General features: G+C 56.7%; 1 protein-coding gene across 2 annotated transcripts in view; it reads left to right on the plus strand.

Moving 5' to 3' along the window:
* Window positions 1–7,776, plus strand: part of Mgmt (O-6-methylguanine-DNA methyltransferase) — a 227,367-nt gene extending 219,591 nt beyond the window's left edge. For both annotated transcript variants that reach the window (XM_077799145.1, XM_026411089.2), the window contains exons 4-5: window positions 182–321; window positions 7,503–7,776. In XM_077799145.1, the coding sequence (XP_077655271.1) occupies window positions 182–321; window positions 7,503–7,709 (347 nt within the window). In that variant the 3' untranslated portion in view covers window positions 7,710–7,776. The remainder of the gene's footprint in view (window positions 1–181; window positions 322–7,502) is intronic.
* Window positions 7,777–20,064: the final 12,288 nt, after the last annotated feature.

Raw genomic sequence — 20,064 nt, forward strand, 5'->3', positions numbered from 1 at the left:
GCCGCGCCCTGCTTTGTGCCAGCCTGGCCAGGATGACGTGCGCAGTGCGGAGGCCAGCTTTTAATTGACTATAACACCTCTGTTTGTGTCCTTGCATTTTCTGACCCCGGACTGCAGCTATTTATATCAGAGCTGCTGGCACCATTTGTACAAATAACGTCATCTGTATTCTTCCTTTCAGACTCTTTCACCAGACAGGTGTTGTGGAAGCTGCTGAAGGTTGTGAAATTCGGAGAAACGGTTTCTTACCAGCAATTAGCAGCCCTGGCAGGCAACCCCAGAGCAGCCCGCGCCGTGGGAGGAGCCATGAGAAGCAATCCTGTAAGTGCCGGCAGGTGGGCCCACGCACATGTGCAGGGATGAGGTACACCTGGGTGGAGGACAGAGGCGCCTGGGGCAGGTCCTTGCGCCTGAGTCCCTTGTCATCCCAGCAAACACGAAAGAGGGCAGAACCTGATGGGTGGTGATGGAAGGTCCTGTTCATTTCTTCACTGCACCGCGGGGTGTGTGGTGCTGTTGTGTGGCCAACACTCCAGGTGCAGAACAGCAGCAGACAGAACACAGAAGCCATGCATGTGGCCCTCACCCTCTAGGAGGATGCCTGGGCGTTAGAGTGGCCCCACCTCCCCCGGGGTACACCCTGGGTCCCTAGGCCTCCGGGGCATGAGACCCTATCTCACCAAAGACTGACGGTACACAGGCAGCGGCTCACGGGACTGCCCCTCCCTGTGGTCACCACTATGAGTCTTAGCCAGGTTTTGCCAAGCACCAGGTTCTCAGACCAAGAGAAGTCTCCGGTCCTGATCTCATAGGACCAGTGGGCCACTGGTGGGGGTGCTCAGTGCTGAGCCCCCCCCCCCACTCTCCATTGGGCCTCCACCCCTCCCAGTGGGCAAGATTGGTTCCATGCAGTAGGTGAAGAGGGCCAGGGCTGGAAGGACTGGAACCCAGTGGTGGACATTAAGGGTCCCCTGTCCACATAGCCTGCAGGAAGAGCAACCCCACTCCAGAGCCCCTGGAATGTCCCCACCTGTTAGCCCCTTCCAGAGGTCTGCCTCTCCCTGAACGGCAGGGGTCTCCAACATGACAGAAGAAGGCCACCTTCCTAGGAAGAGCACTGTGGTCATCGCATCATGGGATGGGAACTTACGCAATCCCATAGAGCTCACTGTTTAAAACATGGCTGTGCCTTTGCAGTGTTTTCAAACCTGTTTCCATCCCTGCTCACAGGGGAGAAGCAGGCGTTTTCACACCACAGTGGCCGTTCCTGCCACAAGCTGCAGCAGCCCCAGGGCAGAGCCCTCTGGTCTCTAGGAGATGGCAATTACATAGCCCTTTTGCACAAGATGCATTGTTATTCTTGAAGAGGCAGCTCCTGTGGGTTTGTGGTGGAGCACGTGGTCTCCGTGTATACCCTCATCGGGGGACATTTTCTGCCATATTGAAATACCCCAAATTGTGTGGTGTGAGATGCGCAGGAACCACACCACCTCCCGCTGCTCCGCTGCTGTCTGGGCTCAGTGGTGACGGTGGGTGGTGCTCAGTGTTCTGTCCTGTACTTGAGGTGCGTGTGCTGTGGGTACTGGCCATACCACTGGCCCTGCACGGAGGTGCGCATTACAGTACCTGTGGAATGCTTCCGAATCAGATGTCTGAAGATGGTTTCTGACATCTCAACAAAGCCCACTCTCCGTCCTGGCTTTGGAAAGCCACCTCCCTCTTCCAGGTCATGGTTCAATCTTGAAGCCTTGAGCTCTGCGGTAGGAGAGGCAGCTCGGATGCTGCTGCTCTGTGGCTCCATTAACACTCCTTGAGAGCGCGGGATGCTCACACTCTTGACGCCTCCTCCTGCGTTGCTGCATGTCCCCTGAAGGCAGTGCCTCTCCTCTGCATGCCCCTTGGGTGCAGTGGGTCCCTGACTTCTCCCCCACGGAGGCGTGACTCCTCCACCAGGCCAGAGAGAAGGTGGCTGTGCGTTCCCCTGGCCTCCCCTGCAGCAGGAAGCAGAACCAACCAGGTGATTTAATATGGGGGGGGGCAGTAAAAATGGGCATTTGTACAGTTCCTTCTGCACACCTGAAGGTGGAGGCCGTCCCATAGCACTCGTCAGTGCTCCTTGCTCCCTTCGTGTGCACAGCTGGCTTCATCTATGGCCAAGGCATGCTCCCATGACTGACATTCACAGGTTGTCCACACCTGCCACCTGCCTTTTGTGGTGCCAGCAGTCCCTCCTCACACTCTGTGATGGAGATTCTGTGACTGCTTAGTGACCTGCTCCTGGCAATATTCAGAAACATTTATTGTTCTGCAAACCAGCATGGCTTTCCCCTGCTATTAATCTCTATGAACGTCTCTGTTCAGATACAGCCTCAGTCACTGAAATTTATAAAATAGGGTCTCACCGGGCTTTAAACTCTTAATGCCCACAAAGAGCACACATGGATGTCCCCATCATGTGCTGAACCAGGAAAGGGGGTGTCAGTGAATCAGAGGGAAGGTTTTCTGGGCACCTGTCTCCCACTCTCTGAATCCTTGACCCTCCTATGTTAGGGGTGGCCTCAATGTTGGGGAGCTCTTCCATGGCCCTCTACAGGCTTCTGCCAGTGCCAGCAGGTACCATACCTGAGAAGCCTCAGTTTGTACGCAGGTGTGCCCAAGATGCTGGAGAAGATAACCTGCAGCTGTGCCCAAGATGCTGGAGAAGATAACCTGCAGCTGTGCCAGGTGTAGCAGCTCAGGGAGCTAGGTTCCCTCCTTGCTGCACTGGAAGCCTCCTTAATTGGAATGGGAGGGTCGGAAGGAAGCCCAAGGTTTAAGGGAGAAAATGCCCCTATTAGAGACAGCCAGGCCTGGTGGCCTGTCCTCAGTGGGTGTCTGCTAGCTAAGCTGACATGGCACTGTGTATATCACCGCCCACCAAGTCAAGACAGGCTCATGGGAGACCCAGCACAACATCAGGCTCAGCGCAACAGTTGTGCGCTGGAGAATAGAAAGGGGATCCGGAGTGTTACACCGGGAAGCTCTTCCGGCAACCATTCCTTCATTGGCTCTCCGAAAACAGGACCAGTGCGTGTCACTGCACTGGTCTTTGGCATGGGTTTGCCTCCCCACCACCCCCATCCAGAGTAGGGGATGGGTTTTGTGGTGTGGGAGTCACCTCCATTTTAGAGCTTGAGTTGTCCCAAGTTTTCCAGGCAGGACCTGCCACCTTCGAGGAAGGTTGCACCCCACCCTGCACCAGAGGATGGTCAGTTGCCTATGACGAGAATTGAAGAATCCGCCTTCCCGCTAGGACGCCCCCTTCCGTTCCATCCTCAGACCGAATTTGCTAAATGCAGTTCGGAGGCAATCGATACATGCTCGAGAGTTTCCCACCTTTTTTAAACAAACGCATTCCTGAGGAGAGAGTTTGCTCGCAGATCGCCATGAGCGTTGATGACCCCCGAGTCCTGTTCTGCCAGCCACCCAGATGGCTGTTGATAAAGATTTAGCATCATGTTCTAAGTGTCAGGGTTGTCAGTGGAGCTGAACCATTTGACCAGAAGAAAAAAACGCACAGGGAGCTATTGATTACAGCTTCTCCGTGTCACTTGTTCACCAGGATTTAGGTATTGATGAGGCTGCGAGTGAAAACAAGCTTTTTCCCTTGTGGGCTCTGCCCAGAAGAACAAAGGCGAAGTTGGAAGAAATACTCAGCCAGTTCCAGAATCAGAGGGATTCCATTATTGATTGAAAGGCCCCTTCATGTTATTTTTGTTGGAGACAAATCTATGGGTTTGGAAGTTTTATAGCATTTGAGAAAGGGTCTGCGTAAGTGATGGATTCGTGTATTGGATGAATTAGATTTCACAGCATGAAGATTTCAATGCAGCTGTGATATTATGAGCTTCTTGCTTATTGATAAAAATTACATTTTATGCAGCACAGGCTTTAAAGAAGAGAGCGGAGAGGGTGCAGATCCTTTGAAAATGCCCTCAGGGTCCCAATAAATTTTAGTGGGTTTCATTGTTGTAATAGTCGGAAACCTGCCACCAAAACTGATGAGAAGCAGTGTCCCTGTTTCAAGTGGTAACGTTTGGTAGGTCACCTGCTCCCTATCCGTGCATGCTGGAGACAGAGACTGGCCCTAGCTGTCACATAATTGCTCTGTGCCATCCGTCCCAGTGTCTGTATTGATACACTGAAGAGGGAGGGGGTGGCTCATCTTACTCGATTCCATAATCTCATAGCTCATCAAGAGGGAGAGAAAAAATCAAAGCTCAGTTGTGAAGTCTGCTGTTAGGTAAGAGCTTGGAATTGTGCCTGAATGTTTATAAACTGGATGGAGTCACACACCTACCTCTTTTTCAGTCAAGACTAAGAACTGGGTATTATCTAACACTGTCCTCGAACTGATTTCTAAAGTGACTGCTATGTTTGGTGAGAGCTGTCCGAGTAAGTCTCTGTTCTCAGTGTTTGCTGCTGCTCCTTCCAGGAAGGTTGGGGTCGGCTGCTGCATGCCACATGTGAACCCACAATCTGTAGTCAAACCAGGCCAAGTTCTATGAGGTGGGGGAAGCCAGGCCCCATCACCTGCCAGCCCAGGCCACCCGCCCACGAGGTCCCACCACCACTCGGAGAAGAGGCAGTGCATGCGTGGAGCCCTCAGGGCAGGTCTGCGTGGCTTCAGCCACATTGTGTCTCTTGGCAGCCGTGTGAACTCGGGTGAGAGATTTTGTGTGGCCTGGGTTTCATACCTGGCTTGGGTGTGCTCGGAGAGCTCTTCACCTGGTCTGCAGGAGCCACGGCCAGGTCAGGATGGTGCCTGGCATTTTGCCAGAAGGGGCGGCTCCTGCTGCCTCGGGTGCCCGCTGCTTTCGAGTTCTCACGGAGTTTCCGTTGAGTTCCCATAGAGTTCGCGTGGGTTGGGGAATGAAGTTCGTTCCTGCTGGAATCTACAAGTGGCTCGTGACTTCCCAGTTAGTTTGTGCCCAACCAGACAGCGGCAGGTGGACCTGCTTCCAGGGACCTCGTTAAGCACAGTGTCCAAGATGGGTCTGGGACCTATGTCATGGGCCCTGAGGGGCACACTTGGCAAGTGGGATGACAACAGGATGGCCTGCTCCGAGGGCCTCGGGCAGAGGGTTCCAGGTGCAAAGCTCAGAGGCTCTGGGCGGGTGTGCCCCACAGCTCCCCGTTGCGACCCAGCTCCCCACTCTGTCCAGTGCACTCGCCACAGAGGGTGGGGAGAGGCAAGGGCTGCAGAGCTCTGAGCACGGAGTGAGCGAGGAGGACAGAAGGCAGGAGTCAGGTTGGTCCCAGTGGCAGCCTGGGAGCCCCTGCCTGTGGGGTCCTACTGCAATGGCTGTTTCCTGTCACAGCAGGGCACTCAGGACTAGGGAGCCTTAGGGATGTCCAAGACAGCCCCACTCCAGCCCAGACACCTGCTGTGCACCTTCCCGTGTCGGGAAGGCCCAGAGCCTTCCAGAATGAGCACTAAGCCCTGCCCCACCTCTGGAGAGGCTGCCTGTCCCTGTAGCTGCACTCTGGAAGTGTGTTCTTCATGGAGCAACATCACCACATGCCTGGGGCCTTTGGTGGCCGAGGACCCAAGCTCTTCTCCCCAGTCACAGTGAGCTGCACACGACTGAGGCTGTTCCTCGGGATTCCCGGCAGACCTTTCCTTACAGGAATGGGGCCGTGCTGAGGAACCGGTCCTCGGCAGCTCTTCTCAGAACAGCTTGCTGGGGTCCTTAAGCAAAAATGGCCTTTGAGCCCCCAGTGTTCTGGGAAGTGAGCACACGTGTACCCCCAGACTGGGGACAGTTACACAGTTGTAGATGTGGCTATCCACAGTATGCTGAGTGTGAACTGTTTCACTACCAACCAGACAGACGTAGGTGACCAGAGTGGATTTCAGGGGACTATAAATTATATCCCTGACTTTTCTACCTATACTCTGAGCCAAATGAGGAATTGATGGGGGATTCCAAGCTATATGAACTTTACTAGGATTAGAACAAGATTGGAGAATGGCATGGCCAGAGTCAGACCCCCATCTCCAGTCCAAGTGGCTGGGCTCAGGCCTCCCCAGAGGCATGGACAGACCTCTCTCTGAAGGCATCAGAGCACCCTCACCAGGGTGCTGAGCTGGGCATTCCCATCCCTCCCTCCCTCGTGAGTGAGAGTGGCTGAGGCCAGAGTTTCCCGGCCTCCACTGACTGTGGACGGCTTCTTGTCCACACAGCCCAGCCACCAGCACAAGGACCAAGGCAGACTGCCCCTGAGGGCCACTGCTGGAGAAGGCACGGAGCCCTCTGCAGAGAATAGGGCCTCTCTCTTCCTGGTGGGCTGGGCTGCAAAGAGGGAAGTCTCAGACAGGATCATAGCCCGGGTGGCTGCAGGAGTGGTGAACGCAGCCACTTGGCCGCAAGCCTGGCCTGGAATCCTGCACTCATGAGCTCTTGGCATCGGGAACCTTGGATCTGGAATGTCAGCCGCAGATCTGCATGGTGCTGACCCCAGGCCAGGAAAACACTGGGCTGGGTCCCGTCTCCAAGGGGAGCCGTCTGAGACACGTAGGGCACTCTGGGGTTTTCCTGCCTGCCCTACCTCTGGGACCCGTGTGGTGTCCTCTCTCACTGCTGGTGATCTCGGGCACGTGGCTCAGAGCACACAGACCCAAGCCTGTGAGCAGACGCACACACTTGCACTATATCAGCATCGCTGCCTCGGTCACCTGCAGAGACATCTGAGTGTCATGGCTTATTCTCCCTGGCAGGTGGCCTGCCTTTGATGGCACTATGCTGGTGTGAGATGAGAATGTAAGGACTCAGTTTTCCTCTCAGGCTAAAGAGCTAAGCAGCCCTGTCTCCCCAAACTATCTTTGTGAGAGGCCACAGCACTGGGTCTAGGCACCTTGCTGGGACTGAGAGACCAGCTGGCCATGCCCTGCTGCCTATGGGCTGGCACTAAAATGGCAACTGGCCCCTCTCAGGCTCCTCTGGGTGCCCACAGGGCAAAGGAGGGTAACATGTCCCAGCACATGGACATGTGTGGACCTTGGCCAGCTCTGCCTAAAAAGAGCCACATTGGATATTTTAGCCTGGCAAAGCAGTCACAGATGACATGGGACCAAAGGGGTGGCTGGGTGCCAATAAAATTTTATTTACTAGACCAGGAGTGGGTGGCATCACCATCCTGGACTGAACATGGCCAGTCAAGACCATCCTCCCTGAAACTTCCTGTTAGAGCTCACAAATGTCACGAGGTTCCATCTCCCCAGACCTTGGAAATGGAATTTTAACTGCTAAAACTCTCCCCCGGTGATGTGTTCTCCTCCTGAGTCTTGAGGCTGTGAGGAAGCAGCCCCACATCATATACTGCTCACTGCACCCAGTGATACGCGGCTTGACTGGGGTACAGGGCAGGGGTGCAGCCAGCAGCCAGCCAAATCTTGCTTGGTGAGTGCTGGACCCTTCGTGGTTGCAGCCAGATCGATGGTGGTGCCTTCTGTTTTCCAGGTCCCCATCCTCGTCCCATGTCACAGAGTGGTCTGCAGCGGTGGAGCCCTGGGCAACTACACAGGAGGACGATCCGTGAAGGAGTGGCTGCTGGCCCACGAGGCTGCCCAGGCAGGGAAGCCAGATGGCGGGGTGTTGAGTCAAGGCAGGACCTGGCTCGAGGCAGCTGGTGGCACCACTGGCTCCCAGGGTGCTGACCGAAACTGAGTGTGTGTATTTGAAGTGAACATTTGAGTGACACATAAATGTAATGGTGCACCCGAAGCAGGATGCGTGTGGCACCACTGTATTAAAAGAGCTGGATGTGTCCCGGGGGACGTGGCGCGTCTGCCCTTTCTTGTTTCCACACTTTACAGCAGAATGAGTTCAGACGGCCGGCCGGCCGGCCCGTGTGTCGTAGGATCTCCTGTCTAACGCAGGCATTGTTCCATTTTTAATGCCTGTTAAAATGGGAACAGGAGAGTGGGGAAGGCCTGGCGAGCCTGAGAGGCCCTGCCCAGGAAGGCAGAAGCATCTGGCACCCACAGGCAACAGCTGGCTGCCCCAGGACCCCACTCGGGCTGTCCACCCTGAATGGTGGGCTCCACCCAGCAGTCTCCCCTGTCCTTCCTGGGCATTTGCCCCACTGAGGTGATGCCCGTGTGTTTCCTAGCATTCACATGAGTCTCCCTGAAGGAGAGGCCAGGCCAGAGAGGCTGGTACTCTGTAGAGGCTTTCTAACTTGCCTTCCCGACTGGGGAAGGTGTGGGGCAGGTCTGCATGCCTTCTGCACCCTAGAAAATAACCTTGCTCCAAAGCAGATCGGAAGCACCGCTCCTGGGACGGGGTTTGGCTGGGCTAACACCTTCCTGGGAGAGCAGGCTTTCCCCCAGCCAGATCCCAGGCGCTCTTCCTTTCTCTGGGCAGCATGTCGGTAGGGAACAGGCTTCTGTAGGCCCCAGAGCTGAGCCTGGAAGTCCAAGTTCACACAGTGGTGGTCAGCTCACACCAACAGCAGCAGTGGTGACTGATTCCAGGCCTTCCATTGGCTCCATCTGACATTTGATCATGTCATTCTTTTAGCTCTAAAACCAAGTCTGCCTGAAACACGGAGGGAGGCCGGTAGCTCAGGGTGTGGAGCAAGGAAGATGCAGCCGGCCGTCCAGGGGACACTGTGTTTATCACAGGCTCTGTGACAGTGTGGACCCAGCAGGAAAGCTCGAGTGGTTTTCATGTGCCACCTGAGAAGGACACACAGCCCCCTGATGTGCACAGCATGTTACCTAACCACCAAGGAATACAAACTCTGGCCCTTTCTCCCCAATCCACCGTTTATTTTATCTTTGTCTTATATTAGCCAAATGGACTCTGGATGTGTTTCCTCAAACACAGTGAAATGGCATGACCAGAACCGTTGTCCCTAGCTTGGTCGTCCTCGTCGCTCTGGAGTGAGGCCAGCCACCATCTGAGGATGGGTCTGAGACACCTGGTTTCTCAGGACAGAGCCCTGGCAGCACCCTGAGCTGCACATACAGGAGCACGTCCTGTCTGGCCTCCAGTGTGTTCTGGCTCCTCCTCTGACCTGGTGTCACTGTGAAGGCAAAGGGGTCTGTGTCTATATTATGAGTCTGGGAAGACATGTGGGGGAGGGCCAGGTGCCCTCTGCATTGGGCTCCGAAGCTCAGTTGTGCTGCGCACCTGGCTCCCATTGCCCTAGAGTCACCAGGAATTGCTGCCTTTGTCCTCTGCCTGAGTAGAGAAGGGTCCTAGCTCCCAAATGCAGCTCCAGGTCGATGGCCTCAGTGCATCCTGTGTGCTTGCGTTCCAACAGAGGGCGCTGTGGCTGCAGAGTGCTGTGGGAGACCCCAGCCTTGCTGCTGTCTGTGAGCTTGAACAGGCTGGCCCAAGATGGCCCTGAAGGAGTCCTCCTGGGCTGGGAGCCCCCGAGTGCCCTACACACCTCCCATGTAACCTCCATATTTCCATGAGGGGCCAGGTTCTGAGAGGAGCTGGGGGCGGTGTGACCAGCAAGGGCTGAGCCCCCAGCCTGTCGGCACCACCAAGGGGACCTGGCGGCTTCAGGCAACCTGGACCTGCAGACAGGCCTGTTTGGGCCACGCCTGCTTGGGCCACGCCCTGGAGCAGTGCAGAAGCCACGTCTGTTCTGTCTCCTAGGGTCTCCTCGGCACTGTCGTATCAGGCTCCACAGATGCCCTGAGGTGGCCGTTGACAGAGCAGCGGGACTCGCACCGCGTGGCCATGTACTGCTGCAAGGGCAAGCTCTGCGGAGGCCGACATGAAACGCTGGCACGGGCTGCCTAGAGCCGCTCGGCTCAAGGTCACAGCGCAGCTTGTGCAAATAAAGAGGAAAAGGAAAGGCACAAAGAAATACAAAATATTTTCCAAATAAAAAGAAATGTTGAAACAAGAAAGCTGTGTTCTTTGGCCTCCGCCCCAGGTCCCCTCACCTGCCAGGCCTCCCCGGCCAGCACTGTGGGGCTTTGAAAGCTGACACGGAGATCCTGGTGTGGCTGGCTGTGCTGCCTCACACGCCCCTGGGGGCCGGGGGCAAGACTGGGCACGCCTTGCTCCTGGGGCCACGTTTGCAAGTGTGAGAGCTTTTATCCCGTCTCCCATCAGGGACACAAATGTCACACAGGCATCACCCACTTCACCACATCCTGAGGAATGTCATGAAGTGACAGCGTAAGTCTGACTTCCTCACACCCGAAGACAGCAAACTAATTGTGCAAGGAAATCTGAAGGATTCTTGCAAGAGGGGTTGTGACGGGGGCTGTGATTTTGCAGTTCTAGAAGCGAGGGGTGGGCAGCAGGCGTTGGGGGGGAGTGGCAGGCTGGCCCTGTCGGTAACTGAATGGTACTTTTAACTCCCAACGCTCCTTGCCTGGCAGAGACGGCTTCCTGAACGACCCTGGCAGCTCAGCTGTGTGCCGGAGATCCAGATCATGTAGGTGACTCTCGTGTCTTCCAGGACACATCTCTCTCCTTGCTGCTGCTCACTCCTGCCAGGTCACCCTGAATCCTGTGGCTCAAGGAGCCTAAAGAATGTCCAGTGTGGGTATGTTCACTTGAGAACATCTGGCTGTGTTTCCTCAATGGTTTGTGAGCACCAGTGTCATCCCAGAGCTCACTTCCTGTGAAAGTGCAGACCGAGATCAAAGCCCACACACTGTTGGGAGTCCCTGGTGGCCTGTGAGAGGTGGGAACCCTGGGAGGTGTGGACGACCTGGGCAGGCTGCCTGGGGAGGTCCTTGCAACGAGGTGAACCTCTGCAAGCTCCGTGGTAACCCAAGATCTGGTCTGCGAGGACCCGACAGCGCTGTCGGCCACGCCTGCCTTCCTGCCTCCCGTCTTACCCACCTTGTCTGTCGTAACTGTGACCATGGTGGCAGTGCCAGCTTGGACCTCACCTCCATCGGGACGTGCAGGAAGTCACAGCTGAATCAATGTGAAAATCATTCACTTCCCCCCGGAGCTTCCTGAGATCCCGCTGCTGTTTGGGTTTCAGACAGCATGGGGGAGGACTCCGGAGTGACAGACAAATTGGCTTAATGTGGGACTCCAGGGGGCGGTTTTCCTCTGTGGGCTCCCCGAGAGGTCCAGTCGGGGACTGAGCCTTCAGTCTCTGCTTCCGGGCCTCCCTCCGCCTGTCTTGTTTGCATCCTTTCTGGCTGCTCTGAGGCAGTGGGGTTGCAGAGGGTGGCTGGGGCCCTCAGGCAGGGGTTTTATATTTGGTTGGCCTCCCTCAGGCCATCTGGGATTTTCTTTCTCCTTCACCGGGGTTTGATTAAAAGTTCGCGTTCAAGAAGCTGAAGTTCACGTCAGTTTTACTTATCAGTTCGAAAAGCACAGACTGAAACAGGACTCTGCAGAAGGCCCCCGCCAACAGCGTCGCCCTGTCTATGTGAAGCCAGGGGGTGGTGGCCCTCGTTCGGAAGCCAGGGCCAGAGAAACTGCAGGTCCTGATGTGTCTCCAGGTGACCAAGGGCGGCCGTCCAGAGTCCTCGGGACCCTGCGGCTCCAGCTGCTGACAGATGGAGAAGGTCTGGCCTCCATCACCCAGGGCGGCCCCGACAAGGGTCTGCGGTGGGGGTGGGGCCGAGGTGGATGAGAAGGTAGGAAGTGGACGCTGGGCAGAGGTGCAAATTGACAGCAGAGCCCGGCCTGACAGCACCTCTGATTGATGAAAGGACACTGCTAACAAGCCTTTAAAGTTTCTCATTAATGTTTTCTTCATTGAAAAAAAGCCACAAGGAAAAATTCCACATGGTTGGTAATTAAGATGGATTCTGTACAGTGTGGCATCAGGGTTGTTGGGAGCCCTTCTGAAAACAAAGCCAAACCCCTGTGAAGAATGTACTTTCAGGCTTCCATTTGCTGAGTGTCGGAAGTCCCACGCTGGGTGGGGGATGAGGTAAGTGAGGCCTGCTTTGTAGACCTCCGTGCCCTGAGGGTGCAGGACGGGGTCCCCAAATCTTGATGCATAGGGGAGAACACAGCACGAGGGTATCCAAGAGGAGGCTGGGGTGATTGTGCCAGCTCCGAGTTGGTCCCACGGAGAGTGTCTGAGCATGGTCTCTGTGGCTTCCAGAGAAGGTCCTAGGAGGAGTGAGGGCTGCAGAGTCTGTCTCCTCTCCCCCGGGTCTGGGTGGAGCTGGCAGCGGCCCCCATATGACACCACACCTCCCACACCGGAGACCCTCTGCTCCGCGTCATTTCTCCTGGATCCGACACGCTAGCATATGTGGGCCTCCAGATTGATTTGTTGACTTAAATTAAGAAAAACCCAGCTGGAGAAAATATCAGTGTCCAACATGAGATATAGTGCAAAAAAGTGTTGCTTTTGCCTGTTTTGATTGCCATAGCTACAAGGAGAAGTGGATGCACATGTGTGACTCTCTTGGCAGGCGGCGTGGGAGCAGGTATGCAGCCTGCAGCTAAGTCCAGGCAGGCGGGCGGGCGGGCGGGCAGTTGGTTCTCCCCCGTGCAGACTTGGCCCTGGGGCCCCTGCCCTGAAGCCACCCCTCCCTGGGCCTCTGTGGGAATCTCCTCCAGCCTGCCTCTGGGGGTCTTCAGAGGAGCTGAGACAGTCGCCGTCCCCTCGCTGCCCACTAGCAGACAAGGAGTGTTTGGTGCTTGGCCTGGCCCTGGGCTGGGAAGCTCCTCACAGGTCTCCACGGCTCTGATCTCTCCTCGTGGGTGTTTCGGGGTTGGGGGGCTACACAGGCCCCACAGAGAGCCATGTCCTGTGGGGGCCCTGCAGGTCTGCAGGTGGAAGCTGTTGCCCAAGTGTGCCGCCCTGTTACTGGACAAGACCTCCAGCCCAGCTGTGGAGATGCAGGCCCGGCCATCCGCCAGAGCACACCCTAGGGTACGCGCCCCATGGTCGTGCCCACTCTCCCGATGCCCAGGAAGGCTCGAATGTCCTACAATTCTGGACAGAAGGGGCAGTGCCTTCGGCGGCAGCCATCCTAGGCCCCCACCACATCAGCTGTAAACCTGGAGGAGCTCTTCGCCGGCAAGCCTCTCTCCTGAGTCGTGGCCCTGCCGCTGCCCTCCCAGGGACATTGCTCTATAATGGGAGCCGTTGGTTGCCCGAGTCGGGGTTGAAGTGATTGCGTGAGTCTGAGCATGTCAAAGCACCTGTGCCCTCAGCTCCACACTGTGTGAGTGACGGAGTGGCTTCTCTGTGGCTTGTGGGACGGTGCAAGTCCCAGCTTCCCTGCAGCACACAGTGGCTTTTTGAAGACCATGCACATGTCACCCACAAGGAGCAAGCCCTGATGCCAGCCCTCTGCACTCACCACCCCACCAGCAGGTCCTTTGGGACCCTTCCTTTTCTGCACCCCGTGGCTTGCTGGATCAGGCATGGTGGAGGCCTCCCTCTGATGGTCACGGCTCTCAAGGTGCTCACCTGAGGTAAAAGGCACCTGGGAAGGGGAAGGGCCACCCCAGAGACGAGCAGTAACTTTTGATGAGCACGATAAGCCTCAGTCTCCCCTGCCCGGTCCCGCTCCCCCAGCATGCCCTGGAGCTCCCGAGGTAGGAGGGGCACCGTTCTGTGGTGCCGTCATCAGTGGAGATGGGGTTGGAGGTCACGGCAGACCCTGCAGGGACAGCAGCCTGGAGTGGCCCAGGAACTGGAAAGAGGCTATCTTGCAGGTGTTCCTCAAACATTTCTCTACAAGGCCCTGGTCTGCCATTGTCCAGGGGGAGTCAGCCACCAGGTCCATGTGGTCAGTGGCCAGAGGCTTCCCAGCCACCCTGTCTGGGAGCCCAGGTCCCGCCTTGGCTCTGGGCTGGCTGATCACGTGAACATCTCTGGGCACCAGCTGCCCCGGCCTCCCCTCAGATCCTCACACCCTCCTGCCTCTTCTGCAGGGGCTGAGGGGAACTTGCACAGCAAGCATTTTCTCAGGTTCCCTGCAGCCCCCTGACCCCTGGAAGGCAGTGGCCTCCAGACACACCAGGTCTTCATCCATAACTCAGAAGGACAGCAGCTACCATGCAGCCAAGGCTCAAGGAACAAAGCAGCAGCCCTGGAAACTCTTCCCCTTTAGGCTCCTGTGGATGCCATGCTGGGGCAGGGGAGGGGCAGGTCAGAGTGAAAGATGTCAGTTTTTTCCTCTGCCTTTGGGATCAGTGTTGGGGCAGAGCAGGGGCCTCGGCCAGCCCTGGTACCCAGGCAGGGCAGTAGGCCCAGCTCAGCTTTGCAGGCTTCCACCCAGGCTGCGTAGCCCAGGTTTTAGGCTGGACTGAGCCACAGTAGTGGGTGGATTCAGTGTATCTGGGGGGACACAATCACAAACCTTCCTGATTCAGCAATCTCATGCTTGTCTGGTCATCTCCCTGGCCAGGTCCAGAAACCAACGGAAGCCCAGTGTCTGTGAAGTGTCCCACCTCCTCAGAGTACAAGGACACAGCCACAGGTGGCTTGTCCAAGAGTTAAGTTCACCATGTTCCAACAGGTGAAGACGGGACCCGTGAGGTTGAGCAGGCTCGGGGCTGGTGGCCCACAGGTAGGCTGGTCGTTTTCATTACCTCTGTGGTTCTATCTTGCTGTGCTCAGCTCTGGGCCAAAGCCCACAGCAGGTTTACCCTGGTCCACGAGGGCATGTTCTCTGGGACCTGACTGAGTTGGGGAGCACTTTCCCGACTCCCTGAGAGCACGTGGCACTAGAAGGGCAGGGTCCTGCCACCTGGGGACCCAGGCAGGTCCTCAGTATTCCTGTCTGTAAACTCGATGATGGAGCTTGCCTGCAGGAGTGCTAGAACCGTCAGGAGATTTCCAAACATCTAAAACTCCAAGGCATGCCAACCAATAAAGACAGTAGTGATAACCAAGACATCTCTCCAAGGCGTGTGTGCAGAGCGGCATGACCAAGAATATCATCAGAGTTCTGTTTATCGTATAAAGAAATGGAATCCACCTAATTGCCCCTCAGCAAGTGACAGGGTGCATCTACCTGGGACACGCAGGGGTGCTGTGCACAAGCACTGGCTGTTGTCACTCACGGGTGGGGCAAGGGGGCTGGTGCTGGAAATGGGCACCAGGGAGTGATGTGTGCGCCTAGCAAAGGGGCAGGGAAGCATGCGCTGCTGATGACATCTCTGGGCAAGAGGATGCCCACGGTTTTGCCCACTCTGCTGAGTGAGCCAGGTGTGTGTGTCACCTACTGTACTATGTGTGCTACCCAGGGAAGGAGGACACAATCTCAAATTTTTGCAAAGAAAACTCAAGTGAGAGAAAGGGGTGGCAGCTGTGGCCCCCAAACCCAGTGGACACTCAGCAGTCTCTTGCCCATATAGCCCTCAGGGCCATAAATTGCCCTGGTGTGAAGGATGTGACTTTGGGCTGCCAATCAGATCTGGGCCACCAAGAAGGTTGTGTGTTCCTTGGGCATTGCAATTCTGTTAGGATGTTATCACAAAGGATGCCCTTAGCCAGTGTCCAGACCACAGACAGAAAAGCCCCTGCCCAAGGAGTGAGCACTGCCTGGGGGTGGTGCAGCCAGCATCAGCAGAAGCTTCTGCTTCACAGGGTTTTGAAGACTTAAAATGACCTGAGTTGTGCAAAGGTAGTAGGTTCCTGGGGGCTGCAAAAACCCCCTTGAGGAAGACTTACCTCCCTCTGCCACACCCAGGCACAGGGCCCAGGAGGGGTTGGCCTTTGACCTGAGAGCCCTGAGGCCATGCCTCATGGTCCTATGTTCTTTGTCACATCTCTCCTCATGGTTGTGCCTGACTCCTCCAAGCAGCCGCTCAGGGCCTTGCAGGAAGCCATCTGGGGCGTGGACTTTCTCACCAGCATCAGTGCCCTCCCACTGCCAAGGCTGCCCAGGGCCTGTGGAGCTGGGCCCCAGCAGCCAGGCACAGTGCAAGAGGGTACTTTCATACATCTCTCTTGCAGATCCTGCTGCCTCGTGGCTATTGCTATGATCTTGTTTCTGTGAAGGTTTCGGAAGGATGGAGTGAGTGTGTTTGGCAGGGAACTCGACCTCCCGCCCCAGCCCGACTTCCTTCCCCAGCTCCTTTCTGGAAGTGGCAGTGAGCAAGTGTTATGGTCACGTTCCCGGCGCTGCCTGTGGCTGACTGCCATGCCACGTTCTAGAAGCAACGCAGTCCCTCCCCCAAGTTCTGCTGGGTGCAGGCAGGCCAAGGAAGTGACAAGGTCGTGGGCAACCCAAAGGCTCCTGGTGGTGAGGGCGCTTCTCCCTGGGCCCTCACCAGAGCTTGGCCCCAGACAGGGCCTCCTCAAGAGCTGGGAGTGTGAGGAGAAGGATTCCCCTCTGGCACCAGTGCCACAAGGCCAGCGGTACTGGAAACATGCTCCTGACCAGGGGAAGAGCAAGTTCGCCTGGTATCGTCTGCCCCAAAGCCAGCAAGGGTCCAGAAGACGAGAAAGCCCAGAGTTCGGGCAGCACAGCCAGGGACAGGGGGGAGCTGCCTGATGCGCCTCCGAGGTGTTGGCTCTGATCTCCCTCCATGCTTGTCAAAAACATGACGTGCTCTCAGGTGTGACATCACCTCTGTGTCACAGCTCCGACTGCTGCTGTTTCTGTCCCCAGCCACACCTGGCCTTGGGCCACCCTGGCAGATCCCTCCTGATGTGGGCACACACCTCTCCCCACAGGTGTCGGTGCAGAGCCTGGAAGCCCACAGGAGGTGGTGGCAACAGCCCGGACCCTGTGACCAGCAGCTGGGATGTAGAGGAGCCATCAGGTCAAAGTCTATGATTTCATTGTCAAGACAATTCATAATTTTATGAGAAAAAAATCAAGTTATACAGAGTCACAGTAAGCCTTTTAGTAGCACTGAGAAAACGTGTTCGTCCAGCCTCTGCCAGATCTCTCCCTCTGCCAGATCTCTCCCTCTGCATGAGGAGCAGAAGACCCCAGCACTCCCCTGGCCACTGAACTCCATCACACCCAGCTATTTGCATTCTGCAGGTGCTGCAGAACCCAAGCACCTGGGCAGGTTTGGGAAGCCCAGGCCTTTCTTGGTGGACAGCCCAGGTGGACACCCTATGCAAGTGTGCATCCTCTAACTGCAGGCCCTGTGTGACCCAGTTCCCAAACACAAACATCTGGACCTCAATATGACTTACTATGAAAGGTCGGGCAGCAGCCTTGGCATTGAACTTGAATGTGATGTCATTGAGAAAGCCACACAGGGCCCTCAGCTCAGCCGAAGGAGCGAGGCAGCCTGCTCCCACTCGGTCTGCAGCCCAGGCTTCGTGCCAAGCTGGGAACACTCATTTATTTAATGCTGCCGCCTCTTTGAGATGCAGAGTGACACGTCTAGATGTCACAACACCGAGAGGTATGTCACTGCTGTACTTCTCCATGCCAACATCCGACTCCTGTGCTAAGAAGCAATGGGACAGGTACTCTGTGCTTTCCAGCAAATTGGCCTCAGACATAGATGAACAGATTTTTCACCAGGAAAGGACGGGAGCTTGTGTGCGGGCCGAGCCCACTGGGTTCTCTAAGTTTCTGGCCTTGAGTTGCCTCCCCTGCTTCCTCACTGCCCCCTCCGGGCCCCCTGCTTGTCCCCAGCTTGGACCCCTCAGGCAGGATCTGAACTCTCTGGCTTCAGTGGAGACATTAGGGCCTCTGAGTCTCAGTAGTCAGGGCAACAGGGCCATGCTGGGCAGTATCTCTGCAAAGATCCCAACTTGCTGCCTGTTGGAGGAAGAGGGAGAGGTGCTCAGTGGTGGGATCTAGCTCCTCGATGTCACAGGCCATGTCCTGCATGGGACGTACAGCCTCCCCCTTGCCTCTGCTGTGGACTGAACAGGGCCCCAGAGAAACGTCCACGTCCAGATCCACAGAACCCGTGAAGCAGTCTCAGGACGACCCCCTGCTGCACTCCTAGAACCGGTGACAAGCGTCCTTATAAAAGGAACCCTGTGAAGACAGAGGCAGGGACTGGCCTGGTGCAGCCTCAGGTCCCAGGGTGTGGGGAGCCTGGGAGCTGGAAGACAAGGAAGCAGAGGAAGCACAGCCCTGCTGACACCCCGACTTCAGACCTCCTGCCCCACAGGAGGAACCTTCTGCTGCTGCCGCCTCTGCACTCTGGGACTGTCACCAAGCCCTCGTTGGCCACTGCCAGGCCACAGCAGGTCCACATGGGCTGCTCTCAGGTGGCCATGGCCTAGAAGTCAGATTTCAAGCCTCAAGGACTTGAACCCCCGCCTTTGGACCGTGGGCCCTGGATACTGCAGACAGCCCCCAGCTCTGGCCTCCTTCAGCGTCCCGTGGAAGAAGGGTCTTTCTGTTTCCAGGGGAACCCAGGGAGGAGCCGTCTGGGTCGGCACCCACCCCTGTGGCCATGGCTCAGGAGCCAAGGCCATCCTGAAGGGTGGGGAGTCCCTGTCTCCTGTCCTCTGGGTCGACGGCTCCTGGCAGTGGAGGCCTGTAAGGCTTGGCATACAGGAGCAGGTGTCTGAGCCTTGACGCAGGGTGCTGCGCAGGAGCACAGGGGGGTAGTGGGAGGCGTGACCGCAGACCTGGTGGGAAGAGTGTGGAACATCCACAGACATGGGTGTCGGCTCACAGTGGGAAGTCACAGGAGGGACTCGTGGAGGGGAGAACTAGAAAACCAGGAGGGGCTTCCTGGAGGAGGTGGGGGTGGAGCTGCGCCCACCAGAGCCAGCAGGTAAGAGGCTGTTACAAGTGAAAGAAGAGAGGAGCGTGGGTGGCCGGGCCCTGTAAGAGGCCACCAGGGACCGGGTGGCAAGCGGGCAGGAAGAGGGCACACCTCCTGCTGTGAAGAACGGGCATGTGGAACCTGTCTGTGGTGACATCTCCCCAGAGGGGGCACGTGGCTGTGCCCAGCCCTGTGTTCTCTGGACAGTTGCTCCCACCTCATCTCACGGGAGCCCTCCAGGCCGCGCTGCCTGCGTCCACTTCTGGCTCACTGCCTGGGGCGGGGCTCTTTCTGGCTGGCCCCTTTGTTCATGCAGCCTTGGGGGGAACTGCCACCATCCCGGCAGTGGAGACAGACTGGGAGGGGCAGCCCTGAGGTGAGCACGCTCACCTAGCCCTCCTGGCCGGGCACCCTGCAGCAGCGTCCCCTCCCCCGGGGACCCTGGAGAGCAGGAGTCGGGCAGGTGCAGCAGCGGGCAGTGTAGGTCTGAGCCCTGCTCGGGGGAAGTGCTCCTCCTCCTCTCCCGTCCTTGTGTTTTACATAATTAGGTAAGTCACTTAATGTCGTGTGTCTTGTTAGAGAAGCTACTAATCCTTAGAGCTAACAGAACTAACTAATTAGTGTAGAACACTTTGAAAATATAAGAAATTCAGATGTGGAGTCTAATTGCCCAGTCCTGCTGGTATTCACACTTGCACCACGTCCCTAATAAAGCCGCAGGCCCGGCTGCGTCAGGGAGACGTGGGTGGTGGGAGGCAGTGGCATATATCAGAGGGCTGTCCTGAAGCCCCAGGGCTGCTGACACAGGGCCAGGAGAAAGGAACTATCTGGAGGCCCAGGTCTCCCTACACAGGACCTAGAGGCAGGGGCGCCCTGAGGCCAGGGCAGAGGGGCAGAGGCTCTGAGCATGGTGGAGCACAGGGAGGGGCTCCAGACGGTGAGGGCATCAGCACCCACTCACCAGCCATGGCAGGGGAAGGCGGGGCAAGAGCCAGCCCTGGACAGGCTTCAGGCCCTGAGTGACAGGCTGCAGCTCTGTGAACCAGTTCTGGCCTCAACTATCTCCTCTGACTTGGAGCAGCCAGAGCCCGGTGTTTCCCAGGGAGCAAAGGTGGATGTCAAGACAGGCGGCGCGGGACTGGCCGATGGTGATCTCTCTTTAAAGGATAAAGTGCAGAACTTCTCGGCTGGTAAGCTGCTCAGCAGAGACACCCCGCCCAGCGCTCAGACGTCACTTGCCCAGCTCCAGGGACACGTGGGCCACCTGTGGGTATAGCTCTTCCTGATACTATTGGAGGGAAGATGGGCAATGCATGTTCTTCAGGGTGTTGCTTCCTCAGGATGTATGGAGCTGTCAGCAAACCATTAATCTCTCTTTAAACCATGGTGACAATATTTACATTTAAGATCA

Source organism: Urocitellus parryii, chromosome 5, assembly GCF_045843805.1.
Source record: "Urocitellus parryii isolate mUroPar1 chromosome 5, mUroPar1.hap1, whole genome shotgun sequence".
NCBI classification, from domain to species: Eukaryota; Metazoa; Chordata; class Mammalia; order Rodentia; family Sciuridae; genus Urocitellus; species Urocitellus parryii.